At 38.7% G+C, this 18,478-nt stretch overlaps 3 protein-coding genes across 3 annotated transcripts; 2 read left to right on the top strand and 1 right to left on the bottom strand.

The window, feature by feature from the left end:
* Nucleotides 1-2,114: 2,114 nt before the first annotated feature.
* On the top strand, nt 2,115-8,224 carry LOC121797969 (mediator of RNA polymerase II transcription subunit 25-like). The gene is made up of 15 exons (XM_042196761.1): nt 2,115-2,402; nt 2,853-2,883; nt 3,045-3,108; nt 3,252-3,382; nt 3,944-4,144; nt 4,228-4,293; nt 4,560-4,779; nt 5,077-5,147; nt 5,256-6,074; nt 6,326-6,379; nt 6,566-6,594; nt 6,757-6,825; nt 6,926-7,010; nt 7,162-7,248; nt 7,340-8,224. Exons 1-15 carry the CDS (start codon nt 2,305-2,307, stop codon nt 8,051-8,053), a joined length of 2,739 nt encoding a protein of 912 aa, XP_042052695.1. The 5' UTR covers nt 2,115-2,304; the 3' UTR covers nt 8,054-8,224.
* Nucleotides 8,225-8,486: 262 nt separating this feature from the next.
* LOC121797971 (GDT1-like protein 4) lies at nt 8,487-11,122 on the bottom strand. Its single transcript, XM_042196763.1, has 13 exons — nt 10,975-11,122; nt 10,822-10,890; nt 10,333-10,392; nt 10,207-10,254; nt 9,935-10,020; nt 9,773-9,809; nt 9,647-9,694; nt 9,382-9,459; nt 9,260-9,304; nt 9,103-9,164; nt 8,886-8,958; nt 8,708-8,798; nt 8,487-8,631 (listed from the first exon to the last, which is right to left on the bottom strand). Exons 1-12 carry the CDS (start codon nt 10,993-10,995, stop codon nt 8,727-8,729), a joined length of 699 nt encoding a protein of 232 aa, XP_042052697.1. The 5' UTR covers nt 10,996-11,122; the 3' UTR covers nt 8,487-8,631; nt 8,708-8,726.
* A 1,725-nt stretch (nt 11,123-12,847) lies between these two features.
* LOC121797970 (protein ASPARTIC PROTEASE IN GUARD CELL 1-like) lies at nt 12,848-14,836 on the top strand. The gene has a single exon (XM_042196762.1). It carries the CDS (start codon nt 13,035-13,037, stop codon nt 14,490-14,492), a length of 1,458 nt encoding a protein of 485 aa, XP_042052696.1. The 5' UTR covers nt 12,848-13,034; the 3' UTR covers nt 14,493-14,836.
* The last annotated feature ends 3,642 nt before the right edge of the window (nt 14,837-18,478 follow it).

The following is an 18,478-nucleotide window of genomic DNA, read 5'->3' as shown; positions in this document are numbered from 1 at the left end:
TAAGATCAGAAAAGTTATCAATATCATCTTTGACAAATCGCGATCTCAAGATTCCTCAAAAAAAACCAAAAAGATATTCTTAGATATATCTCACACAAGGAACAATGTTGATTTTCTCTTTCTCACTCTTACCTCTCTCCCAAGTTTCAATGCCTTTACTACATGTTGACAAAATTTTCTGATAAAAAAATCTAAAATTTTCCTAAATCTACCGTCTATATCATGTTCCAGATTCCAAGCCCTTTTGAAGTAGTCTCATCTCTGTGATTTCATAATTTGTGTTAACATTCTCCTGTCTCGAGTTGGCCGCTTTTTATTCTCGCGTTTTTAGTCTTTCTAATAAATGATAAATTTAAGAATTATGATCTTTTTAAAATTTGAGATTAATTTTGTTAATTTTCAGAATAAGAGTTTCTTAATTTTTTTCTCCCTTTGTCATTATTTCTCTTGCAAAATATATGAATGAACCAAACCACCCCACGTAAGATTTGGAAGCCTTATTCTAAAACTTCCACATTCGCTGCCTCCACCCTCATTTCCCCACAACTAATGGATATTTTCAAAATAAGAGATTTTTTTATTTTTTTCCCTTTCTTATTTTTCTATTACGAAATATATGAATGAGCCAAACTATCCCACAAAAGATTTGAACCCTAATTCTGAAACTCCCACCTTCGCCGCCTCCACTCTCCTTTCACCACCTCTCATCACACAATTTTAAGAGTAAGAGATTTTTTATTTTTTTCTTTTTTTTTCTCTCTTTCTTATTATTTTTCTTACAAAATATATGAATAGACCAAACTACCACACATAAGATTTGAAACCCTAATTCTAAAGCTTCAACCTTTGCCGCCCACCCTCCTTTCCCCACCTCTCTTTGCATAATTTTCAGAATAAGAGTTTTTTTTTTCTGTTTCTTATTATTTCTCTTACAAAATATATGAATGGACCAAACTACCCTCCATAAAGTTTGAAACCCTAATTCTGAAACTTCCGCCTTCGCCGCCTCCACCCTCATTTCCCCACCCCTCGTCACCTCCTCCCGCCTCTTCCCCTTACTCCACGTCCGCTTGTTGGCTCTTCCTCGTTGCTCCATTTGTATTATGATTATATCTTTTCGGGTAGGAAACCTTCAATTTGTCATGTTTTAATTAATGCAGGTTCAACATTTGAAAAATTAAATTCATACTATAATGAACAAAATGTGTGGATATAATTTCAGAATCAAGAATTGGAGTTTCAAATTTTATGCAGGTTAGTTTGGCCCATTCATATATTTTGTGAGAGAAATAATAACGAATAGAGGAGGAAAACAAAGAGAAAAGACAAAAAAAATTCTTACTCCCTTAATCCAAAAAATTAACAAATGGAGACCCTTAGAAATTTCTCCTGATAAACCGGATTATCTAACATAGTTTATTAGATATATATCATATAATTGTTGTGATCACGAGATTTTTATTTTTAGGTATATAAATCTAAGGGATTACCCAAACCGAATCGAACCCGAAAAATCGAAAATCGAAAACCGACATTATATATATATATATATATATATATTCTATTAATTTAATATAATACATTATATGATATATATATATATATTCCATTAAGTATAATATAAAATATTAATATTACTATTATATTAATTAATAGAATACATATATATATAATATTATATTAAAATATAATTTGGTTTTTTGATTTTTTTATGGATCGAAGAATCGAACCGAATTAAAAAATGGTAAATTTTGTATTTTTAAAATCGAACCGAACCAAATCAAAAAAATAAAAAAACTGAAAGAATTTTATAATTTCGATTTGGTTCGGTTCAGATATTTGATTTTCAATTTTTTTAATCACCCCTACATAAATCGAGAATTTAACAACATTAAATATTACAGTAATATTTAATAATATTAATTGATTTCGTTAAGGATATATTAGTCATTTTACGTATGTATTCACATAAAGTAAGTGGATCACTTCTATTAATTTAATGTAAAAATAATAATTAGTTGTTGCATGATTGATAAGTCATGCATAATAAAATTATTTTCACTAATTAATTCCTCAGGGATTTAAGAAATATACTCGAAAAGGGTTCTTAAAACGGAAAGGGTGGAAAAAGTGCATTTTTCGAAAATCGCAAAATTGCTTTAAATAAACCCTTATTAAAAACTTGAGAAATCAATTGAAGGGCGCCCAAATCAATCAATTCGCTTCTCAGACGAGGGAAGAGGAAACCAAGTATTCAATCTGCTGGAAAAGGCCGGCGATTGATTGGGGAATTCCGTCGAACACATGGTGGTCAAGCAGTTGATCATAGCCGTCGAAGGCACGGCCGCCATTGGGCCCTTCTGGATGACTATCGTCTCCGATTACTTGGACAAAATTATTCGGTAAATTCACGAACTCGAACTGCACTACGTGTTTACTATCTCTGTGTGCGCGCGTGCATCGAGTGATTATGATTTTTGTGTCTTCGAATTGCTGGCTAGCTTGATGAAAAGATTAGATTTTTAATAGAGCTATGTGATCGACTACCAGTAGTCTATATGATGGGTGAAATTTGTGTTATGCTTGGGCAACTTGGACCAAAGAAAAAAAAATCACAACCTTTTCAATTTTAATTGAGGAGAGAATTATAACTTCAGTCCGGTGTGTGCGAGTGTTTTCCCTCGTTTCTGCGATTCTAATCTAAACTTTTCTTGAACGGACTGTTAAGATTGTATTTGCACTGTTATTTTTGTGAAAGTTTTGATCTTTTGCCGTATGAATTAGACTGAGCTTTTGCAGTTTTCCCCTTAAATCCTTTATGTTCTGTTGGCTCATCTTCTAAACCTTTGCAGATGTTTCTGTGCGAACGATTCGGTGGGCCAGGTATGCATACATTACACATTTCATATTTTACTGAAGTAAATAAAAAATTGTATTAGGACAGGATTCGGTGTTTGCAGGTATTTTTTCATGTATGTTCTTATATATATGTAGAACTCTTTGACTTTTCCATCAGCTTTATTGTTGAATCTTATTGTTTTCAGAAGCCATCAACCCCACAAGTGGAGCTATCACTGGTTGTGTTCAATGCGCATGGCCCATACAGTGGTGTGTAATTTGTGTTCGAATACCTTCTCCATTTTTTGTTAGACATATTTGAAAAGAAATTCTACTCCAATTCGATGTCTTAGTAAGATTAGCTTCCGGTATGTATAGCTCATCTTCTCTTACCATCATTGGTTGTCATTCAGCTTGCCTCGTACAGCGGAGTGGTTGGACTAGAGACATGGACTTGTTGTTTCACTGGCTCTCAGCCATACCGTTTGCAGGTGGTGGTTTCAATGATGCTGCAATTGCTGAAGGGCTAGCTGAAGCTTTAATGGTATCTGGATGTGTAATTTAGAAGCATATTTTCTTCCAATTTTTTACTGGGTATCTGCTGATTTTGGTGTTGGCAGCACAAAGTATGCAAGTTATGATTGGTCGTGTTTTTTGGTACAAAAGGCCATGTTTGGCCTCATTTTTACCCCGGAATTTCCTCTAAAGTCAAAACTGCAAATCGATCCTAATATGTTCCATTACGCTTGTTGATAATTGAGGGTTATATGCCATTACCATTACAATAAGCCAAAATCTGGCTAGTATGTTGTTAGTGTTACTAATTTTTATGCATAATAGTCTGAGAAGAATGTTTCTAATGTTGCCAAGTGTACTATACGGGAAATACCCAAGGATTGCAATCAACCATTTAGTTTGTATCTCTTAGCATTTGTACAATATCTTCAAGAAAATGGTTACTATAATAATTAAGGTTATTTGGCTTTTGGAAGAAAAATTGAAGAATGAGTTCCAGATTACTTGAAAATTTTCACTTTTTTCCATATATGGTAACTACTTTTGCTTCATTGTGTGGTATTTTACTATTTTTTGTTGCATTCACCAGATGTTCTCAGCCTCAACTGGAAACCAAAATCAAAATACAGAGTCACAAAGACATTGTATTCTAGTTGCTGCTAGCAACCCTTACCCATTGCCAACACCTGTATATCGGCCACAATCCCAGCATAAAGAGCAGAGTGACAATGAAACACCAACAGATAATCGTCTATCTGATGCAGAAGCAATAGCAAAATCATTTGCTCAGGTACTACCAAGAAATTCCTTCTACCTCAAGTATAAATACCATTCCTTATTGCTAGGCATCTCATCAGCATTTGTCTCCTGCAGTGCGCCATCTCTCTGTCTGTTATTTGTCCAAAGAAGTTACCCAAACTTGGAGATATCTACAATGCGGTACATTTTCCTGTGTCCGTAAAGCTCATATTTTTCATCGTACTGCATTATTTGTAAACTTGTCTAGGCTCAAGTATATCATGCTCTCTGGTCTTACTCTAAATTCATTAGAGTTGCTTTTGCTTTGCTTTTGTAATGATTTAATGGTTGTGCAGTTTACTTGTTCCACCAGTCCTCGAGTTGAACTTTGTGGAATCTTTCAGCTTTTATTTGATCTTTCAAATTGCGGTTGACTATGCTGACTTCATTATCAATGTGTTAATCAGGGGAAGAGCAATCCACGAGCCACAGATCCACATCCAGATAGTGTTAAAAATCCTCACTTCCTTGTCCTCATCTCAGATAATTTTGTGGAGGCCCGTGCTGCTTTAAGTAGGTCCGGAATGTTAAATTTGCCATCAAATCAAAACCCTGTGAAGATGGATGTGACGCCTGCTGGTCCTGCTCCTCCGATTTCCGGACAACCTCTGGCATCTGCTCCATTAGGTGGCCTTGCATGCTGGACTTAGTTTTCGTATCATATCCATGCTTTGATTTTTAAGATAACATGACACAAGACCTTTGAGAAGTAAATATCATTTCAAAAGAATTCTATCCCTTGCTAGGTGGATAAATAATATTCACACTCTATGATCTATCTATTTATTTGATCTTGATCAACATTCTATGATGCCTAGATTAAGGTTGTTTACTATACACTTTTTATTTATGTTAGATGAGTTCTACTGTGATGCTTAGTAATTATAAAATCTTTGGTGCTTATGCTGTACGCTTTTGCCTCAGCAAACGGATCTGTCATGAGTCGCCAACCAATATCTGCTGTTAAAAATATGCCTCCTGCAACTGTAAAAGTGGTAAGATCTTTGGTGCTTATGCTGTACGCTTTTCCTGGAGTTACTGTTGAGGTGCTTATTGCTTCGCATCTACCATCTATTTCATAATCTTGCCTCCTAATCTGTTAGGAACCCACCACTGTGCCTTCTGCAACCGGGCCTGCATTTCCACAAATTTCATCTGTCGCTAGGCCTGCTTCTCAAGCTGTTGCAAGCTTACCAACTTCTTCACCAATATCAACGTCACAGGAAATGATTCTGAACAATGAAAATGCTCAAGATATGAAACCTATTGTGAACAATATGGTGCCCACCTCGCGTCCAGTTGGTGGTGCAGCAGCAAATGTGAGAATTTTGAATGATGTGGCACAAGCACGTCAAGTCCTAGCTAGTGGAGCCTCTATTGGACTTTCTTCTATGGGCGGTACACCTATGCTGTCAAATATGATGTCCAGTGGAATGACCACTTCAGTGCCTCCTGCTCAAACCGTAATGTCGTCAGGTTCATCAGTTGTTGCAACAGTTACTGGATCATTGCCAATACCAGCAACTGCCCAGGTTGCTCCAAACTCAGGTTCTGCACCATTTACTTCAACAGCTGCCACCGTGCCTGGAAATTCTAGCATTGGCATGTCTCAACCTTTGAGTAATATCCAAGTAAGCGGTAGTATGGGTCAAACACTCCCTAGCATGAGCAGAGGAAATCTCCCCACCACACAAATGGTACAGACAGGAACGGGTATGAATCAGAACATGATGAGTGGTGGCGTTACATCTGGTATACCTTCTGCAAATGGCAGCATGATGCCTACTCCAGGAATGTCCCAGCCGATGCAACCAGGAATGCAGTCTGTTGGTGTGAACGGTGCTGCAGTAAATATGCCCATGAATCAGCAGACCTCAAGTGCAATGCCTTCAGCACAATCAAAATATATTAAAGTCTGGGAGGTAACTGATTCTGTTCTTACTTTTGTTGGTATGTAGGCTTCAGTAACTAAACACGCAAATTTACCAGTTTTTTTATCCGCATGTTACTCTTAACTCCTTACTGAAATTATCTGGATTTTTTGCTTGAAATCTATGTATAATTTAGCTTGCGGAAAATAAAGAATAAACGGCATGCAACATATAAAATTGAGCCTCCTGCTACAATAGTGTGATCATATTCAGCCTCTAAATTTTTTCTTCATGGTTTACAGGGAAACTTATCAGGACAGCGTCAAGGCCAGCCTGTTTTCATTACTAGACTGGAGGTAAGCTCTTTACAAGTCAAAATTTATACTAGTACTTTATAATTATACTGAAATGTTGAGTCTATAAAACCTTCCATTGTTATGTCATGTCTATTGCATATGGTTCTATTAATCTTGTATGTATTTTCTTCTCCATGCATATCATATTACTTCTTCATGTTCTTATATTCAGTTTTTTGGTGTCAGGGATACAGGAATGCCTCAGCTTCTGAGACGTAAGACTAATTTCTTCAATGCTCTACTTTCATTGTTATGCTGCCGTTCTGATTAACTTATGAGAATGATCTCTCACTTAATCAATGGCGATATGTGATTGTCGTCAACTGATCCACATCCTGTGAACTGTATAAACTTATCGGCATTTATTCTCCTTGCAGGCTTGCTTCAAATTGGCCTCCGACAATGCAGATAGTTCGCCTGATATCCCAGGACCATATGAATAACAAGTAAGGTCCCCTTAGAAAGCACTCCTTTTGTTCACATGTCTGATGCATGTTATATTTGTAGTTGCATACTTAAGTGGGAATTTATTGGTATTTATGCTAGGCAATACGTCGGAAAGGCCGATTTTCTTGTTTTTCGTGCAATGGATCAGCATGGATTTCTTGGTCAGCTTCAAGAAAAGAAACTTGTAAGTCATCAATGTCACTAACCATGAACTTCGTTTAAACTACAGTTACTCATCATTGTCATTGGTCAAACTTTATTTGATCAAACTACAAATTCCTGTTTTGTTTTGTTTTGAATGCAATTCTCATTTCTCAGTTGCATGGAATTCTTAGTGTGCAGTAATACAGTTACCATCCCAGACACTGTTGCTCTCGGTTTCCGACAAGGCATACCGCCTGATTGGAATGCTTTTCCCTGGGGTAAGAAACATTGCTCCGTTTCCAGTTGATTAGCAGTTTATCCTCATATTTCCTCTCTCGACCTGACCATCACCCTGCCCCGTCTCTACAGGATATGGTTGTCTTTAAACCTCAAATACCCAATCCTCAGCAACAACAGCAGCACCAGCATTTACAACAGCAGCAACCGCTCCAACAGATGCAACAGCAGCAGCAGCCGCAGCAACCGCTCCAACAGATGCAGCAGCAGCAGCAGCAGCAGCCACTCCAACAGATGCAGCAGCAGCAGCCACTCCAACAGATGCAGCAGCAGCAGCAGCAGCAGCAACCACTTCAGCAGATGCAGCAGCAACCAGTCCAGCAAATGCAGCAGCAGCAACCAGTCCAGCAAATGCAGCAGCAGCAACCGGTCCAGCAAATGCAGCAGCAGCAACCACTCCAACAAATGCAGCAGCAGCAACCACTCCAACAAATGCAGCAGCAACCAATCCAACAAATGCAGCAGCAACAGCAACCAGTTCAGCAAATGCAGCAGCAATCGCTCCAGCAGATGCAGCAGCAGCAACCACAATTGCAGCAACAGCAGCCCCTCGGGCAGATGCAGCAGCAACGACCGCTCATGGCACATCAGCAACAGCAGCAGCCAATGTCCCAGCTGCAACAGCAGCAGATCCCTCAAATGCAACAACAGCCACAGCAACAGATGGTTGGTACTGGTATGAATCAAACGTATATGCAAGGTCCCGGGCGATCCCAGTTACTATCCCAAGGACAGGTTTCGTCACAAGGAGCTCCGAACATGCCTGGAGGAAACTTCATGAGTTGACAACGTTTTCGTACTTGCTATTAACTAATGTCAGACTCGTCTCTTGGTAGCTCTTCATTTAGCTTCATCTGTTTATACATAAATTACGTATTTGACATGGTTTCATTTTTTACTGACTTGCTGCAGCTGATGCTTTCAACTGGTAGGCAATCTAGCGTTGGTGTTTTCTTCTGTTTTGCATTTGTCTTCTTGATCTTTATAAAATTATATGGGTTTGTGGTCGAGTAAACATTATAGAATTGCTTTTGTAGTCTGTGGTTGGAATGATATCAAACTAACAGAAAGTTCAGGTTTCAAAATGTTTGTTAAAATTAAACCGAACTGAAATGTGTTCTGTTCGATATGGTTTGGTGTTTGATTGAATTACAAATATTGTCCACCCTCTAAAAATACAGAGTATATATTTTTTCGTCACCATAAACAACACAGCAACTATCTACAAGAAATTTGATCAGCTTACTACATATATCCACACTGCTGAAGTTAATCATATAAATTGGAGGTACACAGATACATCATACATGCATCTAATTTCTCGTCTATTTTCCTTAGGAATGTGAGATCTTCAGCTTCAACAGCTGCAAGAGAGTTTTGCACAGAAAGCCTAAGTTGGGAGTAGAGTTATTTTTTGAGAAAAAGAAAGTAGAAATGAACCTTATACGATGTTGCAGTGTCACGACTCAACCGTGGAAAGGAAGGATTGAATACCAAAAATTATGAAAAGAATACCTCCCGAGAGTGCAACCTGTATAATAAATTAATACAAACTAGGTCTGTCTTTGTCCTCGAAGAAATGGCAAAGGCAAAGGAATACACAGATGGGGAAGCTTACTATTTTCTCCGATATCTGATTTGCTAGGCTCTTCCCTCCGAGGACAGCAGCCGTGGTACACAAAGCTTGTCCACTGAGACAAGGGAAAGCAGAAACATGATTGGATATATTGCTAAGTTTTACTTTGTCATGAATGCAATAACTTGCATCTGTAACAAAGGAAATGTAGAAAGCAGGTACAAATCATTAGCATTTACTTGAAAATAAATTAGCTTACAGGATTCCACCAAGAACTACACCAAGAGGATTCTCTTCAGCAGCCAAGCCTATTGTAGCAAGCTGCAAAATTTTCCTACTTGTTGCTAAATGAGAAAGGAGCACTATAATGCTGACTGACCAAAAAAAAATACATAAATGTATAAATATGTGCTTGCCTGACTCTTATCCCCCCATTCCCCAAAGAAAGTAATGGAAAAGGCCTGCATGGGAGGAAATTAAATAATTTGGCGAATAAATACGTGCTAGTTAGTTGCTCGATGAGAGATGGGGAGGGCACCTTCAGTAAAATAGGGGAGAAGAACTGAGTAAAGAAAGGCCGATGCTTCTTTTTCAGGCCATCATCATCATCATCAGCCTGGACTAGCAAGAAAACAATGTTAGAAGTTAACTGAACAAATAGATTTGTAGTGCCGGAATCCAAAATTTGCAAGTCGAATTGTATGATGTGAAACTGCAGCAATGCACCCTTTCATCAATCATACAAGATTTCACTTGTTTTAACAGATTTATGGATCATGCAAAAGGCTAATATTGAACATCACCTTGACACTCTCTTTTGCTTCTCTACTGTAACATGTAATATCAGCATTCTAGCACAAACACAAAAGGTGAAACAGAAATTTTTCAAAACAATTCAAGACAAAGTCCCAAAACACTGAAAGACAAACCAGCTCCTTTTCAACTGTAGCCAATTCTTCATTCTCCCTATTTTTGGAAAGTGAGAGAGTATCAAACAGATTTACACTTACCAAAGAATTAGCCAAAAGAAGTGTTTTATGTCAAACATAAGGAATTTAAAGGGATCATAAAAAGGAAAACAGATTCACAACCCATCCTTAAATGCATCCCGCAGCGACCACAGGCCAAAACCGAGAAACAGTATTGTTGTAATGTGATGAGTCCACTTGCGCGAAAGCTGCATATAATGATCTCACATGACTGTATGTAGAATGGTTGCTGAATACTTCAAACAAAATGAAGAAATGGTTTATCCTTGCTACCGATTATATGCATTTGTGATTACTAATGGTCTGCTTATAACTTTATAGTATACAGTCAGTCAGACTCAGCATCCCCTGAGAGGAGGGTGATCCGAACTTACCAGATTAGGAGCAGCCCAGCCTACAACTGCTGACAGTATTGTCATGACCTATAAATGACATATATTTGCTGAAGTCAGCTAAAGGGCATGAAAATCTGCGATCGAAGAAGAGAATAGAGATCTTACTATCAAAGCTCCAAGGCAACCTGACAGCACATGCCTTCTCGGATAACGCATTGCCAATATCTGAAATAGGTATATCCATAATGTAAGTGAATCCCTTTTTTAATACTACATTACGACTACAATTCAAATAATAACAGCATTCAACAAGCAGCAGAAACGCGAGGGATTGAAGCTGGCGTTCATCCTCAGTAATCTTACTTGAAGATGGAATCGAATTATATTCAAAAGTTCACACAAACTAGCTTCATAAAAAAATACTATGAGATAACATAGTTCCACTTCCACTAGCCATTAATCAACTAGGGAAAAAGAAAAAAGTTACTGATACAATTTTTTTTCAACCAGAATTATTTCCAAATTTTTAGTATGTCATCTAACTATACTTGAGTAGAATTTGCAAAGTTGGATAAAAGTTGATAACGAAGGGATTACAAGAAAAAGAAGGTCAAATATTTAATATTTACTCATATATATGTATATATAACTCACAGCAGCTGCAAAAAAGGTCTTGTCACCAATTTCTGATAGCACTGTGATTGCCAACGACTTGGTAAAGCCCTGTTAGATGAAATAGCACACACAAATCAGCCATAATCAAACGGAAACTCCATGAACAACAACCGATTCAGCGAGGAGTATTACTTGAGCAACAGAAAGACTCATTTTTTAGAAGGTGAAACTGAAATGCAACTCAGATATTCGGAGAGATCAATGAGCTGTTTGATTAGTGATTACTGCTGGTTTTGTTGCATAGTTATGCTAATATTAGATTACACAGTGACAGTGAGAGATTGCATAGTGATTAGTGGATGAGGTATAATGTGGTGATAATGCTCGAATATATGCCATTAGAGATGTTTTATTTCCCCACATCATCAATATTATTATTATTACGAAGGAATATATAACAGTGCTGTCAATTTTAAAATTGTTTGATTCATGTATTTTGTTACTGAAGTTATGCATAGAAGAACTAAGATTATATAGACATATATACATATGTGTGCGTGAAGAAGAAGAAGAAGAAGAATCAAGATATAAAATCAAAAGTTCAAAACTATTAAGGCTAAAGATCTGTGCATGCAAAATTAAAAATAATTCTGTTGTAGATACAAAAACGGTCATAAGATAAGATATCTACCTATTCATTTTTTTCTCTATTCTTTTGTCTTTGATTTATTAATTTTTCATTACAAGCAATACATGTATGGGGGAATTAAATACGTCACAACGACTATTGATTATATATTTATTGAACTTAATTATATATTCCATTTAGTTTCATTTGATCGAAATTTCGAAAGTTTCTTTTTCCGAATATTATAAAAATTTATCTAATCATAATAATTGTGAAAGTCAAATCGTATATAGGAACAGCACGCTTTTAAAGTCTCGTAAGCAAGGCATGTATCATAAATTTTGTCCCACCTAAACATTTTAATGCTCCCATCAATTCCCTTGTATAATTTTAGAATATTAAATTTGGATAATCATGATTGTACATACCACGAAAATAAATGTAGCACCCCTTGATTTGAGAGTATAATATTGGTTGTGTACTTGTGTGGGTATTTTTTACACTTAATGTCTCAAATTCAAATAATTTTATACAAACCTCAAAACATCGATATGCGAATTTCTCAATCATAAAAAATGTAAATCTTCAACAACGAGATCTACAAGTTTCCAAAGAAATGTTGTAGGTCAATTGTTTGACTAATCAACGATGATAACATGCATCAATTTCCTTGCACCAATGATAAGTGCAAACCAAAAAAGTAGATACAATCATGGTTAGTTCACCTATTTAAACTCATTTAGTCCACCATTTTGGCATCCCACGGCAAATCAAAGACATTGAAAAAGTGATAGTATGATGGAAAAAGTAAAATATGACCCCATCCATATATGTACGGTGTGGACAAATTATTGTGTACTAGCTTTATATGGACTTATAGTCATTAGTCGATGCTCTCAATTTTATTGAACAACACTTGCACACGTTACAATGGATAAAACAAGTTTGTTTATGATTCGTAGAATCCATTAAACGTAAACTAATTTCTATCAATACTATTGCATTAGTAAATACTACTCATCCGTATCCTAGTTTATGAAGTAGAGAAAATTTTGCACATTTTATATCGACATAAATTAGGTTAGTCGAATTATTTAAAGAAAAAAGGCTATTAAAAAAAAGCAGAAAAGAAAAAGATAAAGCAGGCATCTCGTGATAATAAAAAAATGAAAATTTATAAAATCCCAATCTTTTGACCCACATGTAGGCCCCACCTCTCCCCTCCTTCACCAATCCGCCTTAATGTGCTCATTAATCACAATACCGCTCCCACAATCACTGCTCAAATGCCTCTCTCTCACAATCTCATCAAATTATTAAAAACGAATTAAGATTTGGTTATTTACAATAATTCATAGTGTGTGAGAGTCTCTTTTCATGACATGACACTAATTAGAAATCAAACCTCATGCAAAAGTAGTGAAATCTGTTCTTCCCAAAATCTAATTACACCATATAATATCTAAACAAAACAAAACATATTTTATATCCTCACATTCAAAGCTTCTCGCAGCTTTGTCTCCCCCAACAAATCCCGCGTGACTGTCTTTATCACTGTCTGTATAAATACTACAACTGATTCACATTCCTCCATTATCATCTTCCTCCTCCACCTTCTCTAACAATGGAGAAACTCGCCGTCTTCTTCGCATTCTTCACCGTCCTCGCGAGCTCCAGAACACTCCCGCCCAACTCCGACCCCAATTTCCTCGATGTCTCCGCCGCGATTTCGAAGACCCAGGGCTTCTTCTCACGGAATTCCAGAAGCGTACTACCCTCAATGCACGAGGTACACCACCGCCGTCCTAGGGTTTCTCCCCATTTCCCGCTTAGCTTCGACCTCCACCCGCGTCTGTCGGTCCGTGGAACCACGGAGGAGAGCTATAAAGCGCTCACGGTGGCACGACTCGGTCGTGACTCGGCCCGAGTCAAGGCGATTCAGACTCGGCTAGATCTGGCCAGTTTAGGGATTGTGAAGGCAGATCTGACGCCTCTGGAGGCGGAGTTGGAGACGGAGAAGCTGGAGGGGCCGGTGATCTCCGGCACTAGCCAGGGGAGCGGCGAGTACTTCAGCCGAGTTGGAGTGGGTAAACCGGCGACTCAGGCGTACATGGTGCTGGACACGGGGAGTGACGTCAACTGGGTGCAATGCGCACCTTGCGCAGACTGTTACCAACAGGCCGACCCGATTTTCGACCCGGTTCTGTCCTCCTCCTTCACGCCTCTCACGTGCGATACTCAGCAATGCAGGTCGCTCGACGTCTCCGAGTGCCGCAACGACACCTGCCTCTACGAGGTCTCCTACGGCGACGGCTCCTACACCGTCGGCGATTTCGTCACGGAAACCGTCACATTCGGTGGATCTCAAACCGTCGACAACATCGCAATCGGCTGCGGCCACAACAACGAAGGTCTATTCGTCGGAGCCGCCGGTCTAATCGGCCTCGGCGGCGGAAAACTCTCGTTTCCCTCTCAAATCAACGCAACCTCCTTCTCCTACTGCCTCGTCGATCGCGATTCCGACTCCGCCTCCACTCTCGATTTCAATTCTCCGGCGCCTGCCGGCGCCGTCACGGCGCCGCTGGTCCGGAACCCTAAGCTGGACACGTTCTACTACGTGGATCTATCCGGAATCAGCGTCTCCGGCGAGATGCTGCCGATCTCGCCGTCGACGTTCAAGCTGAACGAGGAGAGCGGCAACGGCGGCGTAATAGTGGACTCCGGGACGGCGGTGACGAGGCTGCAGACGGAGGCGTATGACGCGATGCGTGACGCATTTAAGAAGGGGACGGGGCAGCTGCCGGCGGCGGAGGGAGTGGCGCTGTTCGACACGTGCTACGATCTGAGCTCGAAAAAGAGCGTGGAGGTGCCGACGGTGTCGTTTCACTTCTCGAATGGTAAAGAGCTCGCGTTGCCGGCGAAGAACTACATGATTCCGGTAGACTCGTCGGGGACATTCTGCTTCGCCTTCGCGCCGACGTCGTCTGCGCTCGGGATTATTGGGAATGTTCAGCAACAGGGGACACGTGTCAGCTATGATCTCGCTAATTCTCTGATTGGATTTTCTCCCAATAAATGCTAGATTTTGATTTTAATTATTACCATATCCCTAATCAGTTTTTTTTTGCTCGCTTGTTTTCAGCTTGTTCATTTTCTACTATGAATGAATCTAGATATGTGAGTGTGGGCCTAGCCTTAATAACTGTAAGCCCATGGGCTTGGCCCACATGGTGGTTGTGTGTAATTATTGCAGTTTAGAAGGGTGTGTTCTTGTATAGGAGTAAAAGTTCAGCGTAACAGCTTCGGTGTGAGGGTTATTAAAGAAAGCTGTGGAACGATTACTAGCTCTAGTAGTTACCAATAGTCTTCAACTACATTGTGTTTTCAACATATTTTCTAATGAATTTTAAATTGTAGTAGTAGTTACTTTATGTGCATATAAGTATATGAATATTTGATTTTAATTCGTCAAACATGGTATGTAAAAGGCTTTTGTTAACGAGTAAAAATTCAATAATCCGAACCTATTGCCATGTGATTGGGTTGGATACACTACGTGAAAATATGTTTAGACCTCTGACTTTTTATTGTTTATTTATCGCTAGATGTGGAATTTTTTACACTTTCCATCCAAGAATGTGATTTAATTGTCATTTTTACCAATCTGCTTAAAGTATAGTGTTTCGATATAATAACATAATCATGTATTTGCATAACATAAGGAGCTTACATAAGGTAGTTAGCATATCATTCCTCAATCTTATATTATATAGTGGTATTTGTTGTTGCAATTAAAAACTGTTTAAATCTGTCCCTATATTGGATTTTAATGTTCGGCCTTGGTTAGTTGCATAACTAATGGGCTATAACTGATGGTAAAGTAACTATTGGATTTCAATATATGGGCCCAAAACAAAATTAGTAACTCTCCATTTATTTATTTTTATCACTCATACTCCTGTGTATTAATTTAACTTAAAGCACAATAAAACAATTAGTTTACCAACATCTGCTTTTCCATTTACTACATTTTTTACGCAAGAGCTCGATACAGCCTTTTCTATCTACTAGAGAAAACAAGATCCCAAATGTGTAAGATTGTTCCTATTGCCTATCAATCATATCCTTCTCCTAAATTTATAACCATCTATAGTATTATATTTAAATTTTTACATTTATTTAATAACAACATTATTTTTTATCTTAATTTTTATACTGTTTTAATCTCAGTTTTTATCTTAACAACGCCATTAAATATTAAGCCGCAAAGTACAATTGGCCAGTATTATTAAGCTATTAAGAGCATCCACAACCGTGCTCTTGCCAGCGGCACGGTTGTGGGCCCGACCCCACTTTTTTCTACCTGCTCTCTGGCAAGAGCACAACACCCACAGCTGTGCTCTTCCGCAAAGACGAGCACAATTAATTTAAAATTCAATTACACAAAAACATTTCCATAATACTAAAATTCATTAAAAAACCACAATAAATATTACAAATTACAAATAAAATAAAAAAGACATAATTAAAATCCTAAAAATTAAAAATTACATAATTAAAATCCTAAAAATTAAAAATTACATAATTAAAATACTAAAAATTAAAAATTACATAATTAAAATCCTAAAAATTAAAAATTACACAATTATTGGCTAATATTACCCGAGGAAGACTACGCATCCGGCGACACCAACCCCAATTGTTTTTGGAGACCCAATATCATGGTCTCGTGCGTTTGAAGTTGCGTGGGGTCATAAATGACCTATCGGCCATATTGAGTTGGGCCAAAAGGGCCCACAACGAGTTGTTCGGGGGTGGAGGTGGAACATAGGGTGCGGGTTCGGAAGCGGGGGTAGTTGGAGTCGCGGCGCGACGGCGTTCGGCCGCCGCCTTCTTCCTTCCTTGCGGTCGGCGTCGGGAACCGCTTGGTCCGGCGTCGGGGCTACCCAAGTTAGCTTCGGCGAGTTGGCTACCCACTTTTTCACCCGAATCTTGGGTGAGAGGAGGGGCCGAATAGTCCGTTTCCGGACTAGGAAACGATTGTGAACCGAACCATTCGGGGTTCCAACCGTGGGAGCCGCTTGGGTTATCGTCGTGACCGGACATAGTGGTGTTGTAGGGTGTGAGAGAATGAAGATGAAAATGGATATGAGAGATTGAAGATGAGAATGGAGATGAGCGAATGATGATGAGAATTGTGTAGTTTGATGTGAATTTTTGGGAGTGAAATTTGTGGTATTTATAGATGAAAGTGTGTATTTTTGGGGTAAAAAAAATAAAAAAAAAATTTAAAAAGTGGGAAAAAACGGTTATAAACGGATATAATTTTTTGTGAAGTGAATTTTTTTTATCGGTTTTTTTAATTAAAAACCGATTTTTTTTAAAAAAAAATTATTTAAACACAACGGTTATGCCGTTGACGAATGAGGGCGCGCCACGTCAGTTGCTCGCTGGCATGGCGCGAGCGCAGCGGCGGCGGGTGGCCTCCGTGCCAGCGGCGCAGACCGCCGTGGCGACGGACGCCACCGTTGTGGATGCTCTAAGGCCCATAAAACTCAACATGTACTACCCTAACATAAGCATGTCTGCCTTTTTCCATATCCATCACTGTTCACCATGTGTTCATCATTTTTGTGTGTGTTTTTTTCCTTTATTATTATTTTTGCTTTGTCCTTGTGGTTGATTGATATTGTAGTACTGTTCACGAGGGTGATCATGTTTATGTTCGTATTCGTGCTTGTGTTTGTGATCGCGGTTACTAATGAGTATATTGTGAAGGGCTTGACATGAAAAATACTAACAGGATTCTAATAAGAGTAAATGTCAAATATGGTCCTAAATATATGACGGTTTTACGATTTTTGTGCTAAACATTATGTTTTGAATTATTACATCCCACACATTTGAACTCGGGCCACAATCAGTCCATTTAGGACGGCTCTGTTAAAAGTAGACGGTCAACGTCTTTTAAACCAGTTTTGACCCAATTAAATTATAAGTGGGATTATTAGCTGCCTAATTATCTCATTACTTTTTATTAGCAAAATAGTGAAATTAAAATACACAATGCATAACAAAAATACTTCATCGTCATCTTCGTCATAGAAATTCATCATCTTCTTCAGAGAAAGAGAAAACTTCACAAAAGAGGAGCACAATATTTACAAACACAAATTCTTCTTCATCATCATCATCTTCAGTGGTCCAAAAAAACCTTGCTGAAGATCATCTGATTGGATCTCACTAGAAGCTCGGAACGACGTCATACGTCGCAGACTCCACCTCCAGCTCGACCGCTTCGCGAATCTCACCTTGATTCTCGGCCTCGTCTCCGCGTACCGGATCGTCTTCTCGAACCTCTTGTTCTTCCTCTTCGCATGTACCTCATCACCCTCGCTTCTCTGTCCGTCCCACCGCCGCTGCCACCGTCTCGCTCCCATCCGCCTCCGACACCACCCCCACCTCCACCGACGACAGCAACACCTGTCAATTACAACTCCAATTTGCATTAATTAATTTCCAGCATTTCAACTGAATTTGGGTTTAAATTAGGGTTTATGTTAAATCCCCAATTACTCCATTGAATTAGAGTTTGAAGGAGCATACACTTTGGCTGAACAGTACTGGAATGAAGAGGAGCATAAAGGATTTGAAAAAACCATTTGAAAAAGCTTACTTATCCTTTTTGGTGTGTTCATGTGCTTGATTATGAGCTTAGGACTTAGATCTGTGGTGGATTGATCCGTGTGGTGGTTGTAAGTGATAGAGATGCGTGGAGAATTATATTTCTGCTCCGTAAAAATAAGCGGTGCCGTCCGGCGGTGGACCGGCGGCGGCTGAGTAGCCTTTGGGCTGTGAATTTGGGGCGGGATGGCCTGTGACGGGCCTATTGCGATCTTCCATTGCGGGAGTCGTGGCGGCTTGGGGGAGAAAGGTTTTGGATTTTAAATTTTAAATTTTTAGAATAGTACTAATTTTTATGTTTTGAAATAATAAAAAAATCTATAAAAATGCTTAATCCGGTCAAATATCGGCTAAACAGCCATTGACTGTTACTTTTAACGGAGC

The sequence above is a fragment of the Salvia splendens genome, chromosome 4 (assembly GCF_004379255.2).
Source record: "Salvia splendens isolate huo1 chromosome 4, SspV2, whole genome shotgun sequence".
Taxonomy (NCBI): domain Eukaryota; kingdom Viridiplantae; phylum Streptophyta; class Magnoliopsida; order Lamiales; family Lamiaceae; genus Salvia; species Salvia splendens.
This window is presented reverse-complemented; position numbering and strand designations above follow the sequence as displayed.

Bases quoted from the DNA above. Each gene is read 5' to 3' on its own strand.
- LOC121797969 (XM_042196761.1), top strand. From the start codon at position 2,305: ATGGTGGTCAAGCAGTTGATCATAGCCGTCGAAGGCACGGCCGCCATT. The intron at 6,075-6,325 runs GTAACTGATTCT...CATGGTTTACAG, and splicing joins AATATATTAAAGTCTGGGAG to GGAAACTTATCAGGACAGCG. The intron at 7,011-7,161 runs GTAAGTCATCAA...TGGAATTCTTAG, and splicing joins AGCTTCAAGAAAAGAAACTT to TGTGCAGTAATACAGTTACC.
- LOC121797971 (XM_042196763.1), bottom strand. From the start codon at position 10,995: ATGAGTCTTTCTGTTGCTCAA. The intron at 9,165-9,259 runs GCAAGCACATAT...AAAATTTTGCAG, and splicing joins AATGGGGGGATAAGAGTCAG to CTTGCTACAATAGGCTTGGC. The intron at 8,799-8,885 runs GTAAGCTTCCCC...TTTATTATACAG, and splicing joins ATCAGATATCGGAGAAAATA to GTTGCACTCTCGGGAGGTAT.
- LOC121797970 (XM_042196762.1), top strand. From the start codon at position 13,035: ATGGAGAAACTCGCCGTCTTCTTCGCATTCTTCACCGTCCTCGCGAGC.